General features: G+C 40.9%; 1 protein-coding gene across 3 annotated transcripts in view; it reads left to right on the forward strand.

Moving 5' to 3' along the window:
* The first annotated feature begins 1,831 nt into the window (after nt 1-1,831).
* The window catches only part of SNX1 (sorting nexin 1), a 48,165-nt gene continuing 30,129 nt past the window's right edge, over nt 1,832-19,867 (forward strand). For 2 of the 3 annotated variants that reach the window (XM_023729712.1, XM_023729713.1), the window contains exons 1-4: nt 1,832-2,050; nt 14,151-14,262; nt 18,103-18,227; nt 18,768-18,834. In XM_023729712.1, coding sequence (XP_023585480.1) covers nt 1,892-2,050; nt 14,151-14,262; nt 18,103-18,227; nt 18,768-18,834 — 463 coding nt within the window. In that variant the 5' untranslated portion in view covers nt 1,832-1,891. The remainder of the gene's footprint in view (nt 2,051-14,150; nt 14,263-18,102; nt 18,228-18,767; nt 18,835-19,867) is intronic. The other variant, XM_004374650.2, reaches the window with a different exon arrangement.

Genomic DNA, 19,867 nt, shown 5'->3' on the forward strand with positions numbered 1-19,867 from the left:
CGCATTGCTTGTTGGGACGTATGGTCGTTTTCTTCGGAAGAGCGAGAGCTGTATTCTGGGGCTTGTAGTTTCCGCTGCGGGTGGGGTGGGGGTGGGGAGTGTAACGGTCTGTTACCCGCCACTGATTGCTTCATTCAGCTCTCGAGATAAGCTAAAGATGAATCCTGAAGAGGTAGGAGAAGAGAAGATTTTGGTTTCTAGTGCTGGAGAAGCATGTGCCCAGGGACTATTAGTTCTCCGAGGGAGCCGCTTCCAGCCGAAACCTTTCTTACTTCCTGGTCGTGCCGGAAGTGAGTTTCCGTTGCTGTGAAACGGCATGTCTTGGGAACCCAGTCAGACCACTTAGGCGTTGATGGGAGAAGGCTTTTGGGTTTTCTCATCTCATAGGGCCTCAGTACAGTACAACTACGGACTGAATATTTCTGCCAAGTGCCTTCAAAGACAACTTAGAACGAGAGAACTTTCCCTGAAAGAGATGGTGGGAAATGATTGGAGGTCACTATGCTAAAAAGAATGTCTTAAGCCCTTTGGTGCTCATGTCCGTGATGGATGCCAGTAACCAGGTTGATAATGTTAGACGTTTTATCTATCTATCCCTTCTTTCAAACCTCAAACATTTATTGGGTACTTAATTTCCCAGACACGGCCTGTGGGCGCCGAGGATACAATGATAGGTAAGACATGGTCCCTACCCTCAAGAGACTTACAGACCTGTGAGGGAGCCAACCCCTGATGTTGAGGAATTTGCAGTTGGAAACAAACTAAACCATTTTGTCAAAGTTGATTGCAAACTTCATCTCATCTCTATTGAGAAGAAAGTCAGGATTATCTTGCAGAATTATTCCATGATTACATATCCCATTTATCTTTGAACTCCAGTCTTACTTGTTTAACTAATTTAGATTGTAGACTCACCAGACAATCAGTGAATACTTTAAGTCCCAGAATAATTTTGTTTAGAGATTAATAATCTCCCTGCTATCTATTCCACTCCATTTCCACTCCACAGCAATTTAGAGGATAATCCTAACTTCCTTTCAAGCAAATTTAGGACACTTGAGTTTTATCTCTTCTGTGATGCTTCCCGACTTCTCCGAGCAGAACTGTGATCTCTTTCAGTGTTCTCCCAAAGTACATCATAACATTGAACATGTTGAATTGTTTATTTACATGCCTGCCTGCCTCCCTCATTAAGTTGTAAACGCTTAATCAGCAAGGAGCTTCTTTATCTCAAGGGCATAGAGGGTGCCAGGCACACAGTAGATCCTCAATATGTATTTCTTGAATGCATTAGCCGAATGTTGTCCAAAGAATAAATGGCGAGACTTTATGCAGCCTGTTTAGAGACCTCAATCAGAAACATTTATGGGATCTCTCTGAGGGAATTCTGCTCAGTAGGTGGCATGTAGAGGTTTTCAAACCTTTTTAGCCACCCGTAACCCGTTGCCGTCGATTCGGACTCATAGCGACCCTATAGGACAGGGTAGAACTGCCCCATAGGGTTTCCAAGGGGCAGCTGGTGGATTCGAACTGCCGACCTTTATGGTTACCAGCCGAGCTCTTAATCACTGTGCCACCAGGGATAAGACTCCTGTAGTCAAACGAAATCTCCCTAGGAAGCCAAAGCTGTCCGGAGCACAAAGGGCCATAGGAACCAGAGCATCCCCTGGCTCCCCCTTTTCTGCCCTCTGGGTCCCGCTCGTTAAGACCCCAGCGTGCTGGCCCGGGGCTCGGATTTGCTGGGCAGGAGCTGTCGACCCCGGACCCGCCCCCAGTGCCTAAGCCCCGCCCCTCAGGTCCCGCAGGGTCTGTCCCTTCGCTGGAACGCGTTGCTCTCGGCACTATCTCTCTATAAAGTTGTTGTTGCGGCTTCCGCCGCGGGTGCAGAAAGATGGCGTCCGGTAGTGGTGGCTGTAGCGCTTCGGAGAGACTCCCTCCACCCTTTCCCTGCCTGGAGCCGGAGTCCGAGGGGGCGGCTGGGGGGTCAGAACCCGAGGCTGGGGACAGCGACGCTGAGGGAGAGGACATTTTCACCGGCGCCGCGGCGGCCGTGAGTTCGCACCTTTTGGGGCGGGCGGGCGAGCGCCCCGAAAGGGAAGAGAGGCTACATGAGGGTCCGGAAAGCTGTGCAGAGTGGGCCCGTTGAGACCTCGCGTCGGTGACAGAAATCTGGGCGCGGGGGCCTGGCTGGACTTCGAGTCACAGGGCCTGGGCGGACCGTGAGGGATGAGGGGTGTGGTGGTTTCTTCGTCGAGGTCCCTGACAGCGAAGAGCCGCCAAGGCCGTCATTTAGCCCAGCTGTGAGGTGACCTCAAGAATCCACGGGACTGCTTCGCTGGTCGTTCCTTGCCCGGGCTGACTTAATAGGTCAGGATAAGGGAATGGGGTACAGACCTTCCTTTCCCACGTTTCGCTGCTCCTAGGATGAATAATGTTATCTGGAGTGGCCCGGGATAGTGACCCGCCCACAAATTCTTTCATTAGGCTAGCACCTCCCGGTAATTACCAAAGGCCCTTTCTGGATATTAGTTTGACTCCTCAGATCTCTAGGAAAATCTGGCCTTCTCTGGCTGGTTGAGGAAGGCCCTGCCAGATAGACACTACATAGACCAGAAGGCGTTTTCCCTTTTAAAGGGATGTCTCGTAAAGTGCCTGAGTGCCTCAGTGGGAACAAATCTGTATGTGTGAGGAGGAAATGGTGTTTCCCCTAGTAATATCCAGGTTTCTAGTAAGAGTTAGATATTGGAAGAAACTAATCTTTATATGTGGAAATTGGTAATCAATTCTGGAACCAGTGGCGACGTTTTGGGCTGTTTTGTGAGAATACTGACTCATTTCACTTGGTATGGTTCATGCCAAGTTGTAAACTTATTCAGTGCTGGCTCTGCGGATTTATTCGTCTTTTTGCCTTCAATAATGTTTCTTTTTATAGTAGCTACTCAGTTTGTAGCTACTATAAAAAGTGAGTAAATAAAACAGCTGTAAGTTCTTTAAGTGTCTGAAAAAGTTTGATCTTTTTCTGGGAGACTCATTTATGCTCATCTTACATAGGTCAGATAAAAGATTGCATTTCTTGGAAATATCTTGCTAAAAGCCTCCAGTGGCAATCGTTAGAATTTTTCCTACACTTTATTCAGGAATTGAGTCCATAATCCCAGCTCATAAAATGCTTGCTGATGCTAATAACAGTTCAAACTGTTTACTGAAGTCTGTGTTATTCTGAGATATAATGGAACTCTTGCCACTAGTTTAGATTTCAAGTGTTAGGCTTCCGTACCTTCAGTCTGTTCCTTTACTAATTATCCCATAAACCATGGAGAAGAGCTACTGTTGATAAACTGCCCAGATGGTAGATATTCACACTGAATATCTGAAAAATAGAAATTCTGGCACTGAAAGTGATTGGCTACATAGGCAAATGTTAATTTAATTTCCAAAAAGCACCTTGGATGGGTGAGGTGTTATTTTCTAGAATTACCTAAAGAAGTTCAGGAGGGTGAGATTGATTGATCTCACCAGATTATTTTACAGAGGCATCAATACCTCTCTGTTTTAAGACTAAAAATCCTTTGCCTAATTTCCAGCTAAAGGGGCAAAGGGAATCAGAATGACCTTGCTCCACCACAGAAGGCATAATTAATTTTATTTAGATTTTGATCCAGGAAAATTGAGTTGCTAAGGAAACTAAAATGCTACCTGTAAACCATTTTTCTGAGCTGCCTGCCTTGGTGTTAATCTTCGAGAAGTCAAGACCCTAAGATTCCTCACTAGTTAAGCTGGGAATGTCTTGTTAAACAGCCATTAAATACAAATTATATTCTAATAAATGCTTTAGTTGTGAGCCAGAGAAAATAGGGGATTGCAGTGCTTCCATTTGTAAGGAATAACACTGAAGAATGAAGTAATTAAGAGTGTGGCCTTTGAAGTCTGCTGCCTAGATTTAAAGAAATCCTGGCTCTACTTCTTGCTGGTTTTACCTTGGGCAAGGTGCTTAATTACTTTATACTGTTTCCTTATCTGTAAATTGTGAGTAATAATAGCATTTACCTCCATCATTATAATGAAGAGTAAATTAGAATACCTGTGAAACACTTAAGAGAGTGCCTTGCATGTAATAAACATTTAAAGAGTACTTATTTTTTGAACGCTTGAGCTGTATTTGCTAATGAGCTTTTTGTAAACTCTGTTGTTAGGTGCCGTCAAGTCAGTTCAGACTCATACAGACCCTGTGTACAACCAAACGAAACACTGCCCGGTCCGTCCTCAGAATCGTTGATTTAGTAACGATTGTAAACTCCAAGAATCAAAAAACCCACAAAATCAAATAATGGATTAGAAAAAGTTAAACTAATTAACCCTAAAAATGGTTAGTGTAGCTTATCAAGACTAACTAGGAGTAAGGTTTATTTGATTAGCTAAAAGCCATCAAGGTAGGCACTTAATGACTTCAGTAGCATCTTACTGATTTATTTTTATATTGTGTTTAATCGCCTGTTGGAAGCTGGTGTTGAAGGCAGAGAGGGGCATTGAAAAATTAGACACTGAGGCATGTAAAATGTAAAATTCATTTATGGTATGAATGTAATTTCCTGGACATTGATGTAACAGCTGTTGCTGTTAACATCCCATCTGCTCTATTTTATAGCCCTAGAGGCTTTGTTAATACAGTAATAGAAATGTGATTGATTTATAATCAAAAGAATAGCACACGATATGCGTCTCAGGATCTACAAACCAGTTATTTGAACGGGAGAGACCAAAGTTAAAAGAATTATTAAAACAAATCTGAAGTCTTTTTTTTAAAGACTGAAAACCAGCTTGTGGAATATCTGATTCTTAAAATACCTAAGACCTTATCTTCTTTCAGCCCCTTACTTTGTGGGCCTATAAATAAAGGTCTAAAACTCCTACTGTATTTTCTGGATCTTTGATGTGGAGCGAGCTGAATCCAGATATGTATCTCTTAGCTAAAACTTTCTTTCTTAATTATGGGATAAGATTATTTTCCCCTTAATGAAACTAAGAGACTAAATTGGAGCCATTCTTTTGGCTCTCCTACTGCTTAAAAGTGTCATGTTAAACAGACATTAAGTGGCATATATATTTTTATACCTCATTTTACTTCACTGATCTCCTTTGCATACTTCTAAACCTAAAGATAGAACTCAAGGAAGCTCTTCTATTTGCCTTCCCGTGAGTTCTTATATGCCCATCTCTGTTTAGCAGTATGCCAGGATCACAGATTTGCCTTCTAAATTTAAAGGGAAGAACTGTGGAGACTTTTCTCATGCTGAGACAAAGAAGGAAAACATAGATAAATGATAGTCTTAGATTTTGGCCAGCTCTGGTAACTTCTTTTGATAATGTATCAGTGCTGGTGGTGCAATGGTTAAGAGCTCAGCTGCTAACCAAAAGGTCAGCAGTTTGAATCCATCCTTGAAAACCCTATGGGGCAGTTCTACTCTGTCGTATAGTGTCGCTATGAGTCAGAATTGACTTGACAGCAGCGGGTTCAGACATTAAAATTTTTTTTCCATTACTCTTATTCTTGAATTGAAAGCCAGTGACTAGGAAAATGGCCACAAGAAATGAAATAAGATAAAGAAGGAATAGCCACCAAAGATTGCAGGAAATCACCAGAAGCTGGGAGAGAGACACGGAACAGATTCTCCCTCAAAGCTATCAGAAAAATCAACACTACTGATACCCAGACTTCAGACTTCTAGGCTACAGAACTGTAAGAGAATCAATTTTTATTGTTTTAAACCACCTAATTTGTGGTACTTTGCTATGACAGCCCCAAAACACCAATATACCTTGATACTTTGTTAAGTGAAAGAGAAGTTCAGAAGTTTATTATGCTACTACTTATGAAAATATATGTGGGTATGTGAATTTGCTTCAATATGCATAAAATATCTCTGGAAGAGTATACAAGAAAGTAGTAACAGTGGTGTCTTACATGGAAGAAAATTGGGTGGCTACGGGACAAGATGTGGAGGACACCTAGTTTTCACTACGTTCTGCTTCTGTACATTTTAGTTTTCACCATGTGCAAATATTACCTATTTCAAGTAAAAGTTAAAAAAAAAAAACCCTGCAAAATAAAAGACTTATATGATCCAAAAAAAAAAAAAGGGAATAGCAAGGGACTTGAGAAGTCATATATTGAATATTTAGTCTTTGATTAACCAATAATTATTTACATATGCCCACTGGAGTTGTAAGACTAATGAGCAATATAACTTACTTTTATTGGTATTCAGAAGTCTTGGATAGTAATTGGCTCCTGATTGACAGTGATTTATAGACTGCAGAGAGTTTTATAAATGTAAGTTATGTGTTAACATTGAGACCGGAAAGGACATGGTCTTTTAGGATCCAGCCCTAAATCTGTGATCGATATAGCATGTGCTCTGAGGGGGGAAAAATCAGCTCTTTTTGAGATCAGTTTATTTCCATTTGAGTGCTTATAGAATAACTTCCTTAGATCTGGACAGAATTTCGTAGCTTTATAAAAAGTCATAAGGACACCGACTACCCTGAGAGGAATCACAATAGAGGGTCCCAGACAAAGCTGGAGAAAAATGTAGAACAAAATTCTAACCCACAAAAAAAAAAAAAAAAAAAAAGACCAGACTTAATTAGTCTGATGGAGACTGGAGAAACCCCAAGAGTATGGCCCCAAGACATACTTTTAGCTCAATAATGAAGTCACTCCTGAGGTTCACCTTTCAGCCAAAGATTAGACAGGCCCATAAAACAAAATGGTGACACCAACCCAGGGGCAAGGATGAGAAGGCAGGAGGTGACAGGAAAGCTGGTAGTGGGGAACCTTAAGGTCGAGAACGGGAGAGTGTTGACATGTTGTGGGGTTGGCAACCACTGTCACAAAACAATATGTATATTAATTGTTTAATGAGAAGCTAGTTTGTGCTGTAAACCTTCTAAAGTACAATAAAAATTTGAAAAAATTAAAAATCATAAGAAGATTGATAGCTTAACTGGCTAATATTTTAATTCTCTGTTCTACGAAACATGTACAGTAGCTGTTCCCAAAGGTACAATGCGTACATAATAAGTTTCTTGGCACTAGCGCTTCTCCAGTCTTAACTAGACTTCTGAAAGTGAATCTGTGTAACTGTATCTTTGAACAAGGGTTTATTGCTTAGTCTCTTTAGTTAATGGTTTAGTCATTCATAACGAATATTAGTAAGTAGTCATGGGTAAGCTTCCTGTTGCCTCAAATAACCCTTGTGGCGTAGTGGTTAACTATGGCTGCTAACCAAAAGGTCGGCACTTTGAATCCATCAGGTGCTCCTTGGAAACCCTATGGAGCAGTTCTGCTCCTTGACGGCAACGAGTTTGGTTTTTTTTATTTTGTATTGCCTCAAAAACTTGTTTTTGGAGCTGACATCAGGTGGTCACATCTGGTCAAAAGATTAGAAGTTGACATCTCACATTTTTCACACAGGTCTGATGAAAACATTCTTTAATAAGTCGGGCACTGGTATCATGTCCTAAGACTCGCTTTCATCCTCAGCTCAGATCGCAAACAAGTTTTATTTCTACTAAGTTTAAATTTTCCTAAAGTACATAGACTAACACATTTCTTGACAGTAGAATTGTACTAGCAGCTAACCCAGCTTTTAAGATTATAGAAGACAAGCGAATTTAAAAGTAGTCACAAAGCACTGTGGGGAAAAGAGATGAGAGAAGACTTTACAGATGACTAGTAAGAACCCAATTTAAAACCGCTTTACAATTAGAGTTTGGGGCTTCAGAGAGAAGCAACAGAAGTTGCAGTGGGATTTCTGGTTTCTGTAGGGAGTTGCTGCCCCTTTGCTTACCTAGGTGTTATAAGGCTGCCCTGATGATGTGGCCATTTGGTTGGTTAGGTTGAGAGGGGAGAGAGGAAAAAGCGCTGTAATTTATCTCCGTTAGTCCTCAGAGCTCCTCAGCACTCTTGGGTAACTGTCGGCATAAATGATTCAGGAGTAGTTGTTAGTTCCTACAGCAAGTGGCCCTAAGTTTCTCATCGCTAGGAAGAGCATGTTGCTCACTTTTTCTGGCTTATTCTTTTGCTTTGTCAGATGGACAGCTGGGCTTCATTCTGCTGTCCATGCTAATTTTGAACTGGGTTTGCATTTTCAGTTTAGAAGATAAAGCACCCATTAGTACTCTGATCATTCTGTAGTTTTCTGGGCCCTTCTAAGTTACGGTACTTTGAGACCCAAAAATTTTAGTAGGGAAATTACATCAGATTGGTAGATTCATGATCCTCCCTTTCAGTTTGAGGTCTCTAACGGACTTGCTCATGGTTTTCCTTAACTAGCTCGATGGCCAGCTTCAGCCTCATCTTCCCCCCTCTCCCAGCTCCCCCTTTTCATTCGTCCCACTACCCTCTGGCTCAGAGGTTCTTCACCTTTTTTTGTGCTAGGGACCCACTGGCAGTCCAGTGGCAGCCTATAGGCCATTCTCGGAGTGGTGTTTTTAAATGCATAAAATAAAACACATGAGATCACAAAGGAAACCAATTATATTGAGATATGGTTATTAACATATTAAAACAATTTTATACTGGTAACGTGCTTTTTAATGCATTACCTAGGGGTCAGTAAGCAGCCCTGGTGATGCAGTAGTTAAAGAGCGCAACTGCTCACCAAAAGATCAGCAGTTCGAACTCACCAGCCACTCCGTGGGAGAACGATGTGGCAGTCTGCTTCTGTAAAAATTACAGCCTTGGAAATCCTGTGGATCAGTTCTACTCTGTCCTGTAGGATCCCTATGAGTCAGAATCAATTCGACAGCAATGGGTAGGCGTAGGTCTAATAACTACCATAACTCTGAAATAGAGATGAGCATAAATGAGATTTTGAGATCTGCAGCAACTTTAATATATAAAAAATCTAATTTCTATTAGCTGTAGTCTCAGCTATTGCTATTACTATTATGGTTTGTTGTGTATCTTTATAATTGAAGAAAATGCTGGATTTCGGTAAGGGTTACTGAAAATGAAATTGTAATTTTATTCCTATCCAAGTTCATAGACCCTCTGAATTCTGTGAACCGCAGGGTAATATTCTGTACTTTAGCTCTTTAAGCTATGAGAAGGGCTAATACTGGGAAGTCATTTGGGATAATAGAATATTCACCCAGTTTGTGTAGAGTAAGATGCATCCTGTTCCTAAATTTCATGGACATTGAATGTCCATTCTTCCGAGGACAGATGCTTTTAGCACATCTGTGCCACTTTTGGAACATGGTGGTAGGAGGTCACTGCCTGTTGTGGGCCAGATTACAGCCCGCAAAGATGTCCACGTCCTAATCCCCAGAACCTGTGAATATGTTAGGTTACATGGGAAAAGGGAGTTAAGGTTAAAGATGAAATTGAAGTTGCTACTCAGCCGACTTTAAGAAAGGAAAATTATCCTGGATTATATCCAGGTGAGCCCAGTGCAATCACAAGAATCTTTAAAAAATGGAAGTGAGAATCAGAGGAAGATGTAACTCTGGAAGGAGGCATGGAGGGATGCAACATTGCTGGTTTTGAAGATGGAGGAAGGAGGTCATGAGCCAAAGAAATGTGGGTAGCCTCTAGAAGCTGCAGGGCAAGGAAGTGATTCTTCCCTAAAACCTCCAGAAAGAAATGCAGCCCTGCCTACACCTTGATTTTAGGCTCGGGAAACTTGGGTTGGACTTCTACAAAAATGTAAGATAATAAATATGCCTTGTGTTAGCCGTTAACTTTGTGGTAATTTGTTTCAGTAGCAATAGAAAACTAATATATTGTCCCACCTCACTCATTTCTCCCTAGAAATAGAGGTCTAAATGGAGCAGTATTTCATGTCATGGTAATTTTTAAAGATTGCATGGCTGCCCTGTTATCTTGTGGGTATAGTTCCTGGGGTTGACTTATTGTTCTTGCTTTGTTACATTAATGTCCTCACACAACTCCTCAGCTTCATCTTGCCTTACTAAAGCATACTAATTTTCCCTCAGAAAATGAGTATTCTAGTCTTCCAGAAGCAGTGTTACCTTAGCATTTAATTTGGATCAGTTGAGGATTTTAATGATATCTACCCTTTCGCAGTCCTTGAATGCAATGAAAGTGTTCTGCATGGAGCAGAGCAGTTGAGCAATGGGGAAGAATCACACCTGGTTAACATAAAAAAAGTTACCTGGAATCTCAGTAGGGCACTTCAGTGCAGGATGACAGTGTCAGCTCTGAGGGGCAGCAAGCCCACTTCTGTCCTTCCCTGAGCAAAGAAAATTGTGTTAGTGGCGGGGGCCTCATGGGTTGAGGCTAGTAATTGTCAAGGAGTACCTATTTGCTCTTAACGCAAGTGCTGTTATTGCTGGCAGATCTTTATAATAATGCCTCTACGTAAATGAGTAGTGGGCTGTCTACTCTCTTGGAATTATAAACAGAACCACTTGAACTTTTAAACACTTATCAGTAGAACCACCTGCTGGAATTAACAGTCAAAGGGAGTCAGCAAGTGTTGGATACCCTAGTCTAGCAGTCTATCTGCTAAAAGAAAGAATACTTCCTTTATAAAAAAAAGTTGGGGGAGGGCCAAGGGGAAGTAGGCAGGGCAGTTCTTTGGCTTTACTTACTATGTCACAAACATACTGTTTTCATCCCAGAAAGTCGTTTCATCTGTTCCTAGACGTGTACCCGCTTTCAAACAGATGGACAGTTGTGTGACTTACTGACTACCAAGAGGTTTCTAAAGTCTGGATTGAAAAGCAAGGTGTATTTTTAGTATTGATTTTGACACTCACTGGAAACAACGTGTCTCCTCCCTTCTCCCTATCAAATGTGCATGCCCAGAATGAGTCCTTCCTAAAATGTTAAGTGTTGATTCAAAACTCACTTTTTATGTAAATTATACCTCAATAAATCTGAATAGAAAATAGCCTTTTAACCTCAGGCATAGCATATGAAATGTATTGTGTTATGTTATAATGCTCAGGTAGGTATGTATTTTGATGACAAGCAAGCTGTTATGACAGACCAGCCTCATGAAGACTTGTTTTCTGTAACAGTGCTGTGTGAATATGGGATAGCATGGACAGGACTCCATTTCTATCCTTAAAAGTGGTTCTGCTCAGTTTCTTTTGAATCTCATTTCAAGTAAAACTTGAGAATATATTTATGCTCTGAAGACCAACTCTGTGCTAGGTATTATTCATCGTAAAGAAATAAGCTTAATTTGTCCAATGCCAATTCAAACCAGTCAAACTGAAAGTAAATTCGATGGGTCAAAAATCAAACAAATGTGAAAAAGAGATAAAGTTGGGGAGGGATACTGTATAATATGCCAGAAAGAGGGTTAACATACTTATTATGTAAGAAGCCTGTATACCTAATGAAGTAGCGCTAACACCCAAATAGGGTTCGTGGTTCAGTGGTAAAAGTTCTTGCTTTCTGTGAAGGAGACCCAGATTTGATTCCAGCCACCAACCTTCCACCGGTGGAGGCTTGTGTGTTGCTATAATGCTGAATAGATGTCAGCGGAGCTTCCAGACTAAGGTGGACAAGGAGGGAAGTCCTGGTGATCTACTTCCAAAAATCAGCCAGTGAAAACCCAGTGGATTACAACAGCCCGATCCCCAACCAATCATGGGGATGGCACAGGACTGGACAGCGTCTGGTTCTGTTCTGCATGGGGTTGCCATGAGGCGGGACCCGACGGCAGTTAACAACAACACCCTAATACAAAAACAGGCAAAGGACATCAAGACAAGACACAGGTGTTCAGACAGCCAATAAACATGGAAAAAAGACAGCTTTTCGCCAGTCACCCTGGCAAAGATTAAAGAAAGAGAACGCTATGCAGCACTCTTATACAGGGCGGGACGGGGGGTGGGGAGGGGATGTAAATTAGTAGTCTTTCTGGAAGGCAGTTTAGTTTAACAAAACCTTTGAAAATTTTATATCCAATAGTTCTGTTTAAGAATCTTTCCCAGGGAGATCATCAGATGTGGACTGATATATAAGCTGGACATTATTTGTGATGGTGAAAACCTGAAAACCATCTAAATGTTCGGTCTCAGGAGATTATGTGGTGGTATACCCACATGATGGAGAGTTAAGTCGCTAAAAGCGATACATTTGTACAACTTTTAATGACATGAGAAGATACAGATTTTAGAGGGGGGATACAGAGTTTTACATAAGTAGATCAATTTTGTCAAAGAACTACACAGGAAAGATTAAGAAGTATGTTAATCAATTTAACTATCTGCAGCGCTCTTAGAATTCAGCCATCTGGTTTTTGGATGGTGTCCCAGAGGATATCTGAGGAGCAGTTTGCTATTCTCACAGGTAGTTGTTACCTGGTTTACAAAGGGAGCACAGGTCTGTTGTAATCAGTTTTAGTCAAGCAGTTTATGGCTTCGGCCTTGAAGGGGGGTGGTGTGGAGGGAGCGAGGCAGGTGGAGTGTTGGAATTGTCCCTGCAGTACGTATCCCATCCATGCAGGTCTGTCTCTTTGGATTAGAACAGAGAAAGACAGACTGCCACTCTGAGTGCTCCAGAAAACGTTCTTAGGCATTAACCTTCCATGTTTAGATGGTGAATCAGAAACGGAAAGCTGGTTCTATTCATCTCCATAGAACAGGAGTGGGTTTTTATAGGTAATTGCCAGGTTCTAACCTGTGCATTTACTGTTGCTTTATTCTCCTTAGGAAGCTCTAAATAAATTATATTTGTGTACATATATCCTTAATGTATCTTGGGTTTTAATCTCTTCCACATGAAACTGAATGAAAACAAATCAGGTGGCCTGGGCACTGGTACTCCTATGAGATCTTTGTACTGTATAAGAGTATGTGTAGGGAGGTGTTCGGCAATGTTTGAGGCTAAGGGAAAATTCTGGCTTTGTCCCTGATCTGTTATTTGTCTTCTGTCTCTGCAGTGATTTTTTTTTTTAAGTTTGTGGAAGCAGCTTGAGGACAGGATCACTGTACAATTCTCTAACCGACCTGGGATTAAGCATTCATAGCTAAGTGCTCGTTAGACTTTGTTAGCATAGAAAGTTCCAGTCAGTGTATTGTTTGCGAATATAAATCTAAATATTGGTTACAGTTTCTTTCTTGGAGGGTGGCCCCAATGTTGGTATGGGGTTGTTTGCATGGCAAATTCATAGTACCCAATAGATTTGTCATTTTACTTTGTTCTGTTGGGTCAGAAAAGGCCCATCTCCAAGGAACAAACTCCCTCAGATTTGTAAGGAAATGTTTCATAAAAGGTCCCTTAAGTCAGGTCTTTTAACTGATTTGGCCTTAGGGTCTGACTTCAAAACCCTGCAGTACAACACCAAAGCTTTTGAAACCGGATTCCCAGCTTTCTGTTCACATTCTGCACAATCCAGCTTTGTTCCCTCTGGCACTGGTCTGGGGACCCAGCCCACCCTTGCTTGTGGCTGATCACTGAGCTTTTAATAAACATCATGGACTGACTGTGTTTTCACCATGTGCCCACTAGGTGAAGCATGACTGGTTTTTATTTTCCTAGTCTGACACGAGGTGTGGTTGGAGATTTTGTTTGTGTGAGTTAAGGATGAGAAGAGAAGCTATTTACAAACAGCATTAGATGTGAAGTGTTATACCTTCCTTTGCCTGTCAGGTTGGTCAGTAATATCCCACACAATTGGACTTTAATTAATAGTTTGGCCAAAGACACAGAGTATGCCAGAATCAGAGCTTGAATTCTGGACTCCAGTGTGGTGGCCTGGTCACTAGAATGTGCTTCCATCAGCATTTGAAAGAATAAAGGTCATCGACTGAGCAGGAGAGATGCATTTTGAGAGGTTCTTTTGACAATTATCTGTACGTACACATTCCAGTGTTGGTGTCATGTGCTTTGAGGTAGGGCATTCCAGCAAGGTTATACTGTTAGAAAATTAACCCTAAAGTCTAGGAATTTGTTTTAGCTGTGGGATCTCACGGGCAGCGCTTACATCACTAATAATGATTTGTTGCTTCTATAGGAGACCAGAGAGTTGAACTGGCGGACGAGTGATCTGTCTCCCCCGAACACCTCTGGGAGCCACTGAGGGATGCATTAAAAGTCCCTTTATAGGCAGGTTGGGTTTGTTTTTAATGGTACTGTTTTATTCAGAGTGTCTCCTTGTTTTCAGAGTAAGCCCCAGTCTCCAAAGAGAACTGCTTCCCTTCGTCCCATCAACAGTGGCTCCAAAGAAAATGGAGTCCATGAGGAACAAGACCAAGAGCCACAGGATCTGTTTGCAGGCAAGTGTGGAAATGACTTTGTTAAGTTACTGAATTAAAGTCAAAAGCAAAAAGAAAACCATTGGAAACATAACTCTATGGAAGATACTATTGTGGAGGACTAAAAAAAATGTAAAATACAGGCCCTGCCATCATTACAAGTTTAGGGAGTAAGACATAAATATACAATTCTTGAAGAACAGGTGTTAAATAACTATTAAATGATAGTAAAAATGTGGCTAGAGGAAGGGTAGAAATACAAACAGGAGCTCATAGGAGTGTGAGATCACTAACTAAAGCAGTAATTTTAGATTTATGATGGAGACACATAGTCAGAAATATATTGTATGTCCTAATCCAGAATATATACATACTTGTACAAAACTGAAACAAAAGTTATTTGCCCTGGCTACTTCTGATACAATCTAAAATTTTCTATTGTTTCACTTTTTTTAATCCTCTTGGCAACCTATTGATTTCACAATCCACCAGTGAGCCACAACCTTCAGTTTGGAAAACACTAGTCTAGAGCAGGGTTTCCCAACATTGGTACTATTAACATTCTGGGATGGATAATTCCTTGTTTGGGGGGTCTACCCTATTCTCAACACATTTTGCCTCCCAGGAGACATTTGTCAATGGTTGGAGACATTTTTGGTTGTCACGACTGGGGGGGTGGGGGAGTACTAGCATCTAATGGGTGGAGACCATGGATGCTTCTAAACATCCTGCAATACACAGAACAACCCCTCACAACAAAGAATTATCCAGCCCAAAATGCCAGTAGTGCTGAGACTTGAGAAACCCTGGGCTATAGTGACCTTGAAAGACCTCCTGGAAGAAGCAGGATTTATGTAGGAGAAAAGGAGAAGTGTACAAATGGTGGGGCAGGCAGTGTAAGGTATGTTTGGGGGACAGTGCATGAGCTTGATGGGCCAAAGCAAGGGTTTCTTAGAGAAGCCGTGGAAGATAAGGCTGGAGATGTAGTTTGGGAGGATTTTTGACGTTGCTAATTGTAGGTTGAATTTTCATCCTAGCACCAGTTAAGAGTCATTGGCAGTTTTGAATAAGAAAAGTGATATGGGCACAGTAATGTTTTAGGAAAACTGATCTAGTGGAATTATGTAAGATGTATTGCAGTGGGCAAAGTCTGGAGGCTTTTCAGAAGGCAGTTAGTTCAAGAATAAAATGGCCCAGACCAGAATTAAGGTGATAGAAGTAGGATGGGAAAGGTGGAAACTTTTCAAAGAGGTATCAACAAAATCTGGTGTTAGTCCTTTTTAGCTCAGTGGTGAAGTCATCTCCGAGGTTCACCATTCAGCCTGGGAGTGGACAGCCCCATAAAACCAAATGGGACCAATGAGGTACAGCAGTCCAGGGACAAGGGCCAGAAGGCAGAAGAGGACAAGGAAGCTGGTAATAGGGAACCCAAGGTTGAGTAAGGGTAGTGTTGATGTGTTGTGAGGTTGTTAACCATTGTCATAGGGCAACATGTGTACTAACTGTTAAATGAGAAACTATTTTGTTCTGTAAGCCTTCATCTAAAGTGAGAATAGCAGCACAATTGGAAGAGCGTAGTCAATGTCACTGAACTGTGCATGTAGAAATTTTTGAAATAATTGGTTATGTATATTTTTACCAAAAAAAAAAAAAAAAAAAAAAAGGTCGAGAAGGGAGAGGGTTGACATGTTGTGGGGTTGCTAACCAATGTCATAAAACAATATGTGTACTAAAAAAAAAAAAACGATCCGGTGTTAGTGATTGGATATACTGTGTGTTCAAAAATGAGAATTGAGGACAAGAGTCAAAGGTTTCAAGTCCAAGGTTTGAGAGGAAAATGATAATATTTATAGAACCACATTCTAAAGAAAAAACTGGCTTTGAGGGAAGAGTGAGTTTAGATTTTAGATGTCTTAAGTTTGAAATGCAAAGGGAAATGCCCAGGAAGCAGTTGGAACTGTGGCATCTACCTGGGGAAGAGAGAAGACTGGAAATAAGGAGTGGTCTTCCTAGAGTCTCCTTAGAAGTGGAAGGTGCCGTGTGAGTAAACTCCTCTAAGGCACGAATGGTGGTGAAGAGGACAGATGAGAGAGCCAAGGGTAAGACCTTGGGAAGCCGCCCACATTAGATGTCTGGGGGGAAATTTAAAAGACGTGAAAGGAAAGAGGTCAGAAGAAGAAATGTAAAGATTTAGAAGATTTTCTAGTCCCTTTCATCCTTCAAGCTTAAAACGCACACTATTCATTCTGGTAGTGAACTATTTTTTGGATAAAGTTTCTGGAAGAGAAATGCAAGTAATGAATTATCTTTAAAACATGGCAGATTGAAAAGAATATAAATTTCCTATCTTTGGGATGTTACATTTATATGACCTTTCCTAATAAGAAGGCCTGAAATCTTAGTATGACCAACCAGTTACCCCGTGATTGGGTTTTCTGTACATGCACATGTAGAAATCTTTATTAGGGATGTATTTACTACTAATGAAGATTCTAATTTACTTCAGTCCCCTACCAGTTTCATGAGCAGTCAATACCTGCCTCACTACTAAGAAAGGAACAGCCAAGGAAGGAATGTCTGCAGTGAGATTTTAGGACTCCAGTAGCTTCTCAGATGTTTTAGATATTGACCATGGAGATTAAATGTTCAGATTTTATTTTCCATCTGACTAGTGATGATCAGTCTCTGGCCAAGCCCAAAGGCTTTCCCATTACTCTTAGCAAGAGTTCAAAGATAAAATCTTTTTTTAATGTAAGTTTTGGCATTCTTGTCAAGTGAATTTCAGTAGGAAATGCAGAGTTCTTCAAAAGGCTTTTGGTAGCACTCTAATAAGCCTGAGGCTTCAAATGCTCAGCACCTCCTGTTTCATTTCCACATGCATTTTTAACCTCATTACTTTGTGGGACTTCCATGATCCTCAACATACTTTATCTGCTTGTTTTTTTTTTGTTTTTTCAAAGAATCCTAAAGTCCTAATATGTTAATTTATGTATTTTTAAATATATACTTTTTTGTCTAAAAATTTTAATGCCTAAAAATGGTGCATAATGCTATTTTAAAAGTTTCCTCTCTCAAACACTCGAATGAGTCGCTCTCCTCAACTGTCCAGATAGCTGAAGGATGGGTCTTAACCAATTTTTTTTTTTTAAACTATGTTGTTTAGAAAGATTTTCAGATATTACATGTGTCCCTCCCCCCACTTGGGCAGCTGTATTAAATGTAGCTTAATCTTTGCAAGAGGACGTTCAGCCTTCATTGGGAGCAGTTCTCAAACTGGGCTGAAGTAGCCGTGTGTCCTCAGGTGTGGCCATGTTCGTTCCCAGGTATCACTCGGTTTGCACCCCGGATGCATTCCTTCTAACTTATAGTTTCCCTGACTCTTCCTTTGATGTCATTTTTTCCTGTCAGCACACCTGCCTCTTCTGTTGTATTGGTTTGTAAAGCAGGCAACTGAACTTATTCTTCTTTTACAAACCATTATAACAACAACAGATAGTGTTCATGTAAGTTTCTAAAGGCATAGTCCTAAGAGTAAAATCAATTGTCACACTTATTTTGGCTGTGTAGTCTTTCTGCTTGATCCCTGATTCTTGCCTGCATTCTGGGTAAGAGAGGGTAGCCACAGCAGTTGTTTCCAAAGTTTCCTCTGGAAAGAAGCGGGGTTGCTCTACCAAGAAAACTTTTTTTTTATCAGCCTGCCCTTTTATCCACATCAAAATCTCGTGACTCTTGTTCTCTTAGTCTAAGAACCTCTGAGTATTGAGAGTAGTTGCTATCATTCTTGTCTCTTGGCCTGTAGAATGAAATTCAGCCATCAAAGACTCATTGTTGACCTTGGTTTTAAATATCAACTCCTTTTAGATGCCACAGTGGAGCTATCCCTGGACAGCACTCAAAATAATAAGAAGGTATCAGCCAAAACGCTCATTTCTCTTCCACCACAGGAAGCCACACATTCTTCTAAGCCCCAGCCAAGCTATGAGGAGGTGAGAATATATGCTACTTGTCTTGTTTCTTTTGGATTTTTAGGACCCTATGCTACCATTCTGAAGTTCAGTTGCATATGAACCCTGAGAAAATATTTATGACTCTTGAAGAAGACCTTTAATGTTAGTCTACAGCCAGAACCCAATAAAGGACTCTTTCTTGGGCAGGGCGTCTGTTGCCCTGAGATTAGCACAGAGGCTTTCAGTGGTCACTAATGATATCTAGTGTCTTGAAGCTCCCATATTCAGGAGTATATTCTCTCCTCATTTCCTCCTTAGCCTGAAAGAGACGAGTCTTCCAGAATCCAATAATTACTCATTCTGATCAAAATAAAGTTTTACGGAAATAGATTTATCCAAGACCTTTGAACTGGCTGCCAACTTAAAATCACAAGGATTATTGGGAATGGACGGAGCTGAACACTGATACATAGAAAGATACATCTTGATCTTACTGTATTGATATAAGGTTAGAACAGGGTAAAATTAAGAGCTGTTTTTTTGGTATCAACTCTCATGATCTGTCTTCTCTTTAAAAAGCTAGAGGAAGAAGAGCAGGAGGACCAGTTTGATTTGACAGTCGGTATAACTGATCCCGAGAAGATAGGTAAGCATTCTTGGGATTCCTTGTGAAGTTAGGCTCTAGCTGTGAAAAGCGTAGTTAGCTGCTTCGTGGTTGGTTAACGCCATAGCTGAGCTAGCCCATGTGAAGTACTTCATCATTACCTTTCCTGTAAATTCTGCCCCTTGCTGTGCTTCTAAGGCCGGAAACTTGTAGTTACCCAGTACTTCATTAGGCTCTTCTTGGCTTTTAGAAGAAAAATCAGACATCAAATACTGCAAGAATCCCTTTTTAAAAACCTAAACGTTGCCTTCTCCTAGAGAGTTGATGAGAACATTTTATCCCCTCTTGAGATCATAAATTCCATTTAAGCACCCTAAAAATGCATATTCTAGAATTTTGGGATGCTGAACTTGTTTTTCTCTGAGAAGTTGGAAGCTCATGTTATGTATCATGTATCATGTACTGTCAGTATCCTGATGAGGTGAGAAAGTCTACATGTCTCTTTCATAGATAAGAAACTAAAGAACCTAGGTTGAATATTGGTCAGATTGAAACTAGACTTTCAAAAAAGCACAATACTTAACTTTGGCTAGAACCTGGATTTTCAGGATAGCCTTCCCCTGTCCCAAGCATGTGAGGGTTATCAGTGAGCAGAGAACAGTAGGCCTCAACTTTCCTTGTTCTGGGTATTGACCCTCATAGAGGAGACTGTGCAGAGCTTGTCCTCCTAAACAGAGGCGGTGTTTATATAGTTAAAAGGAAAAATTGCAATTCCCACCTCTCTCTCTATTCTAAACTCAGAACAGGAACTTATGAAGTCAAATTAGACTTTGTGCCAAGATAGTTTGTCGTTAAACTGTTGGATTTTTACTTTTCCTAGACTGTTGGCACTGGTAGGCTATTCATGAGCATCTTACACAGTTCCCTCATCTAACACTTGAGGAAACTGGGGACCAAAAAGTGAAGTAGCTTTCCTATTCAGGCACAGTTGTGGTTCATGGTAGAGCCTAGGGCAGAACTTAGGGTTCAGGTCTACGATTCTCACTTGCCTCTCTAATATTTAGGCACACTGATT

The sequence above is a fragment of the Trichechus manatus genome, unplaced genomic scaffold (genome assembly GCF_000243295.1).
Source record: "Trichechus manatus latirostris isolate Lorelei unplaced genomic scaffold, TriManLat1.0 scaffold00030, whole genome shotgun sequence".
Lineage (NCBI taxonomy): Eukaryota > Metazoa > Chordata > Mammalia > Sirenia > Trichechidae > Trichechus > Trichechus manatus.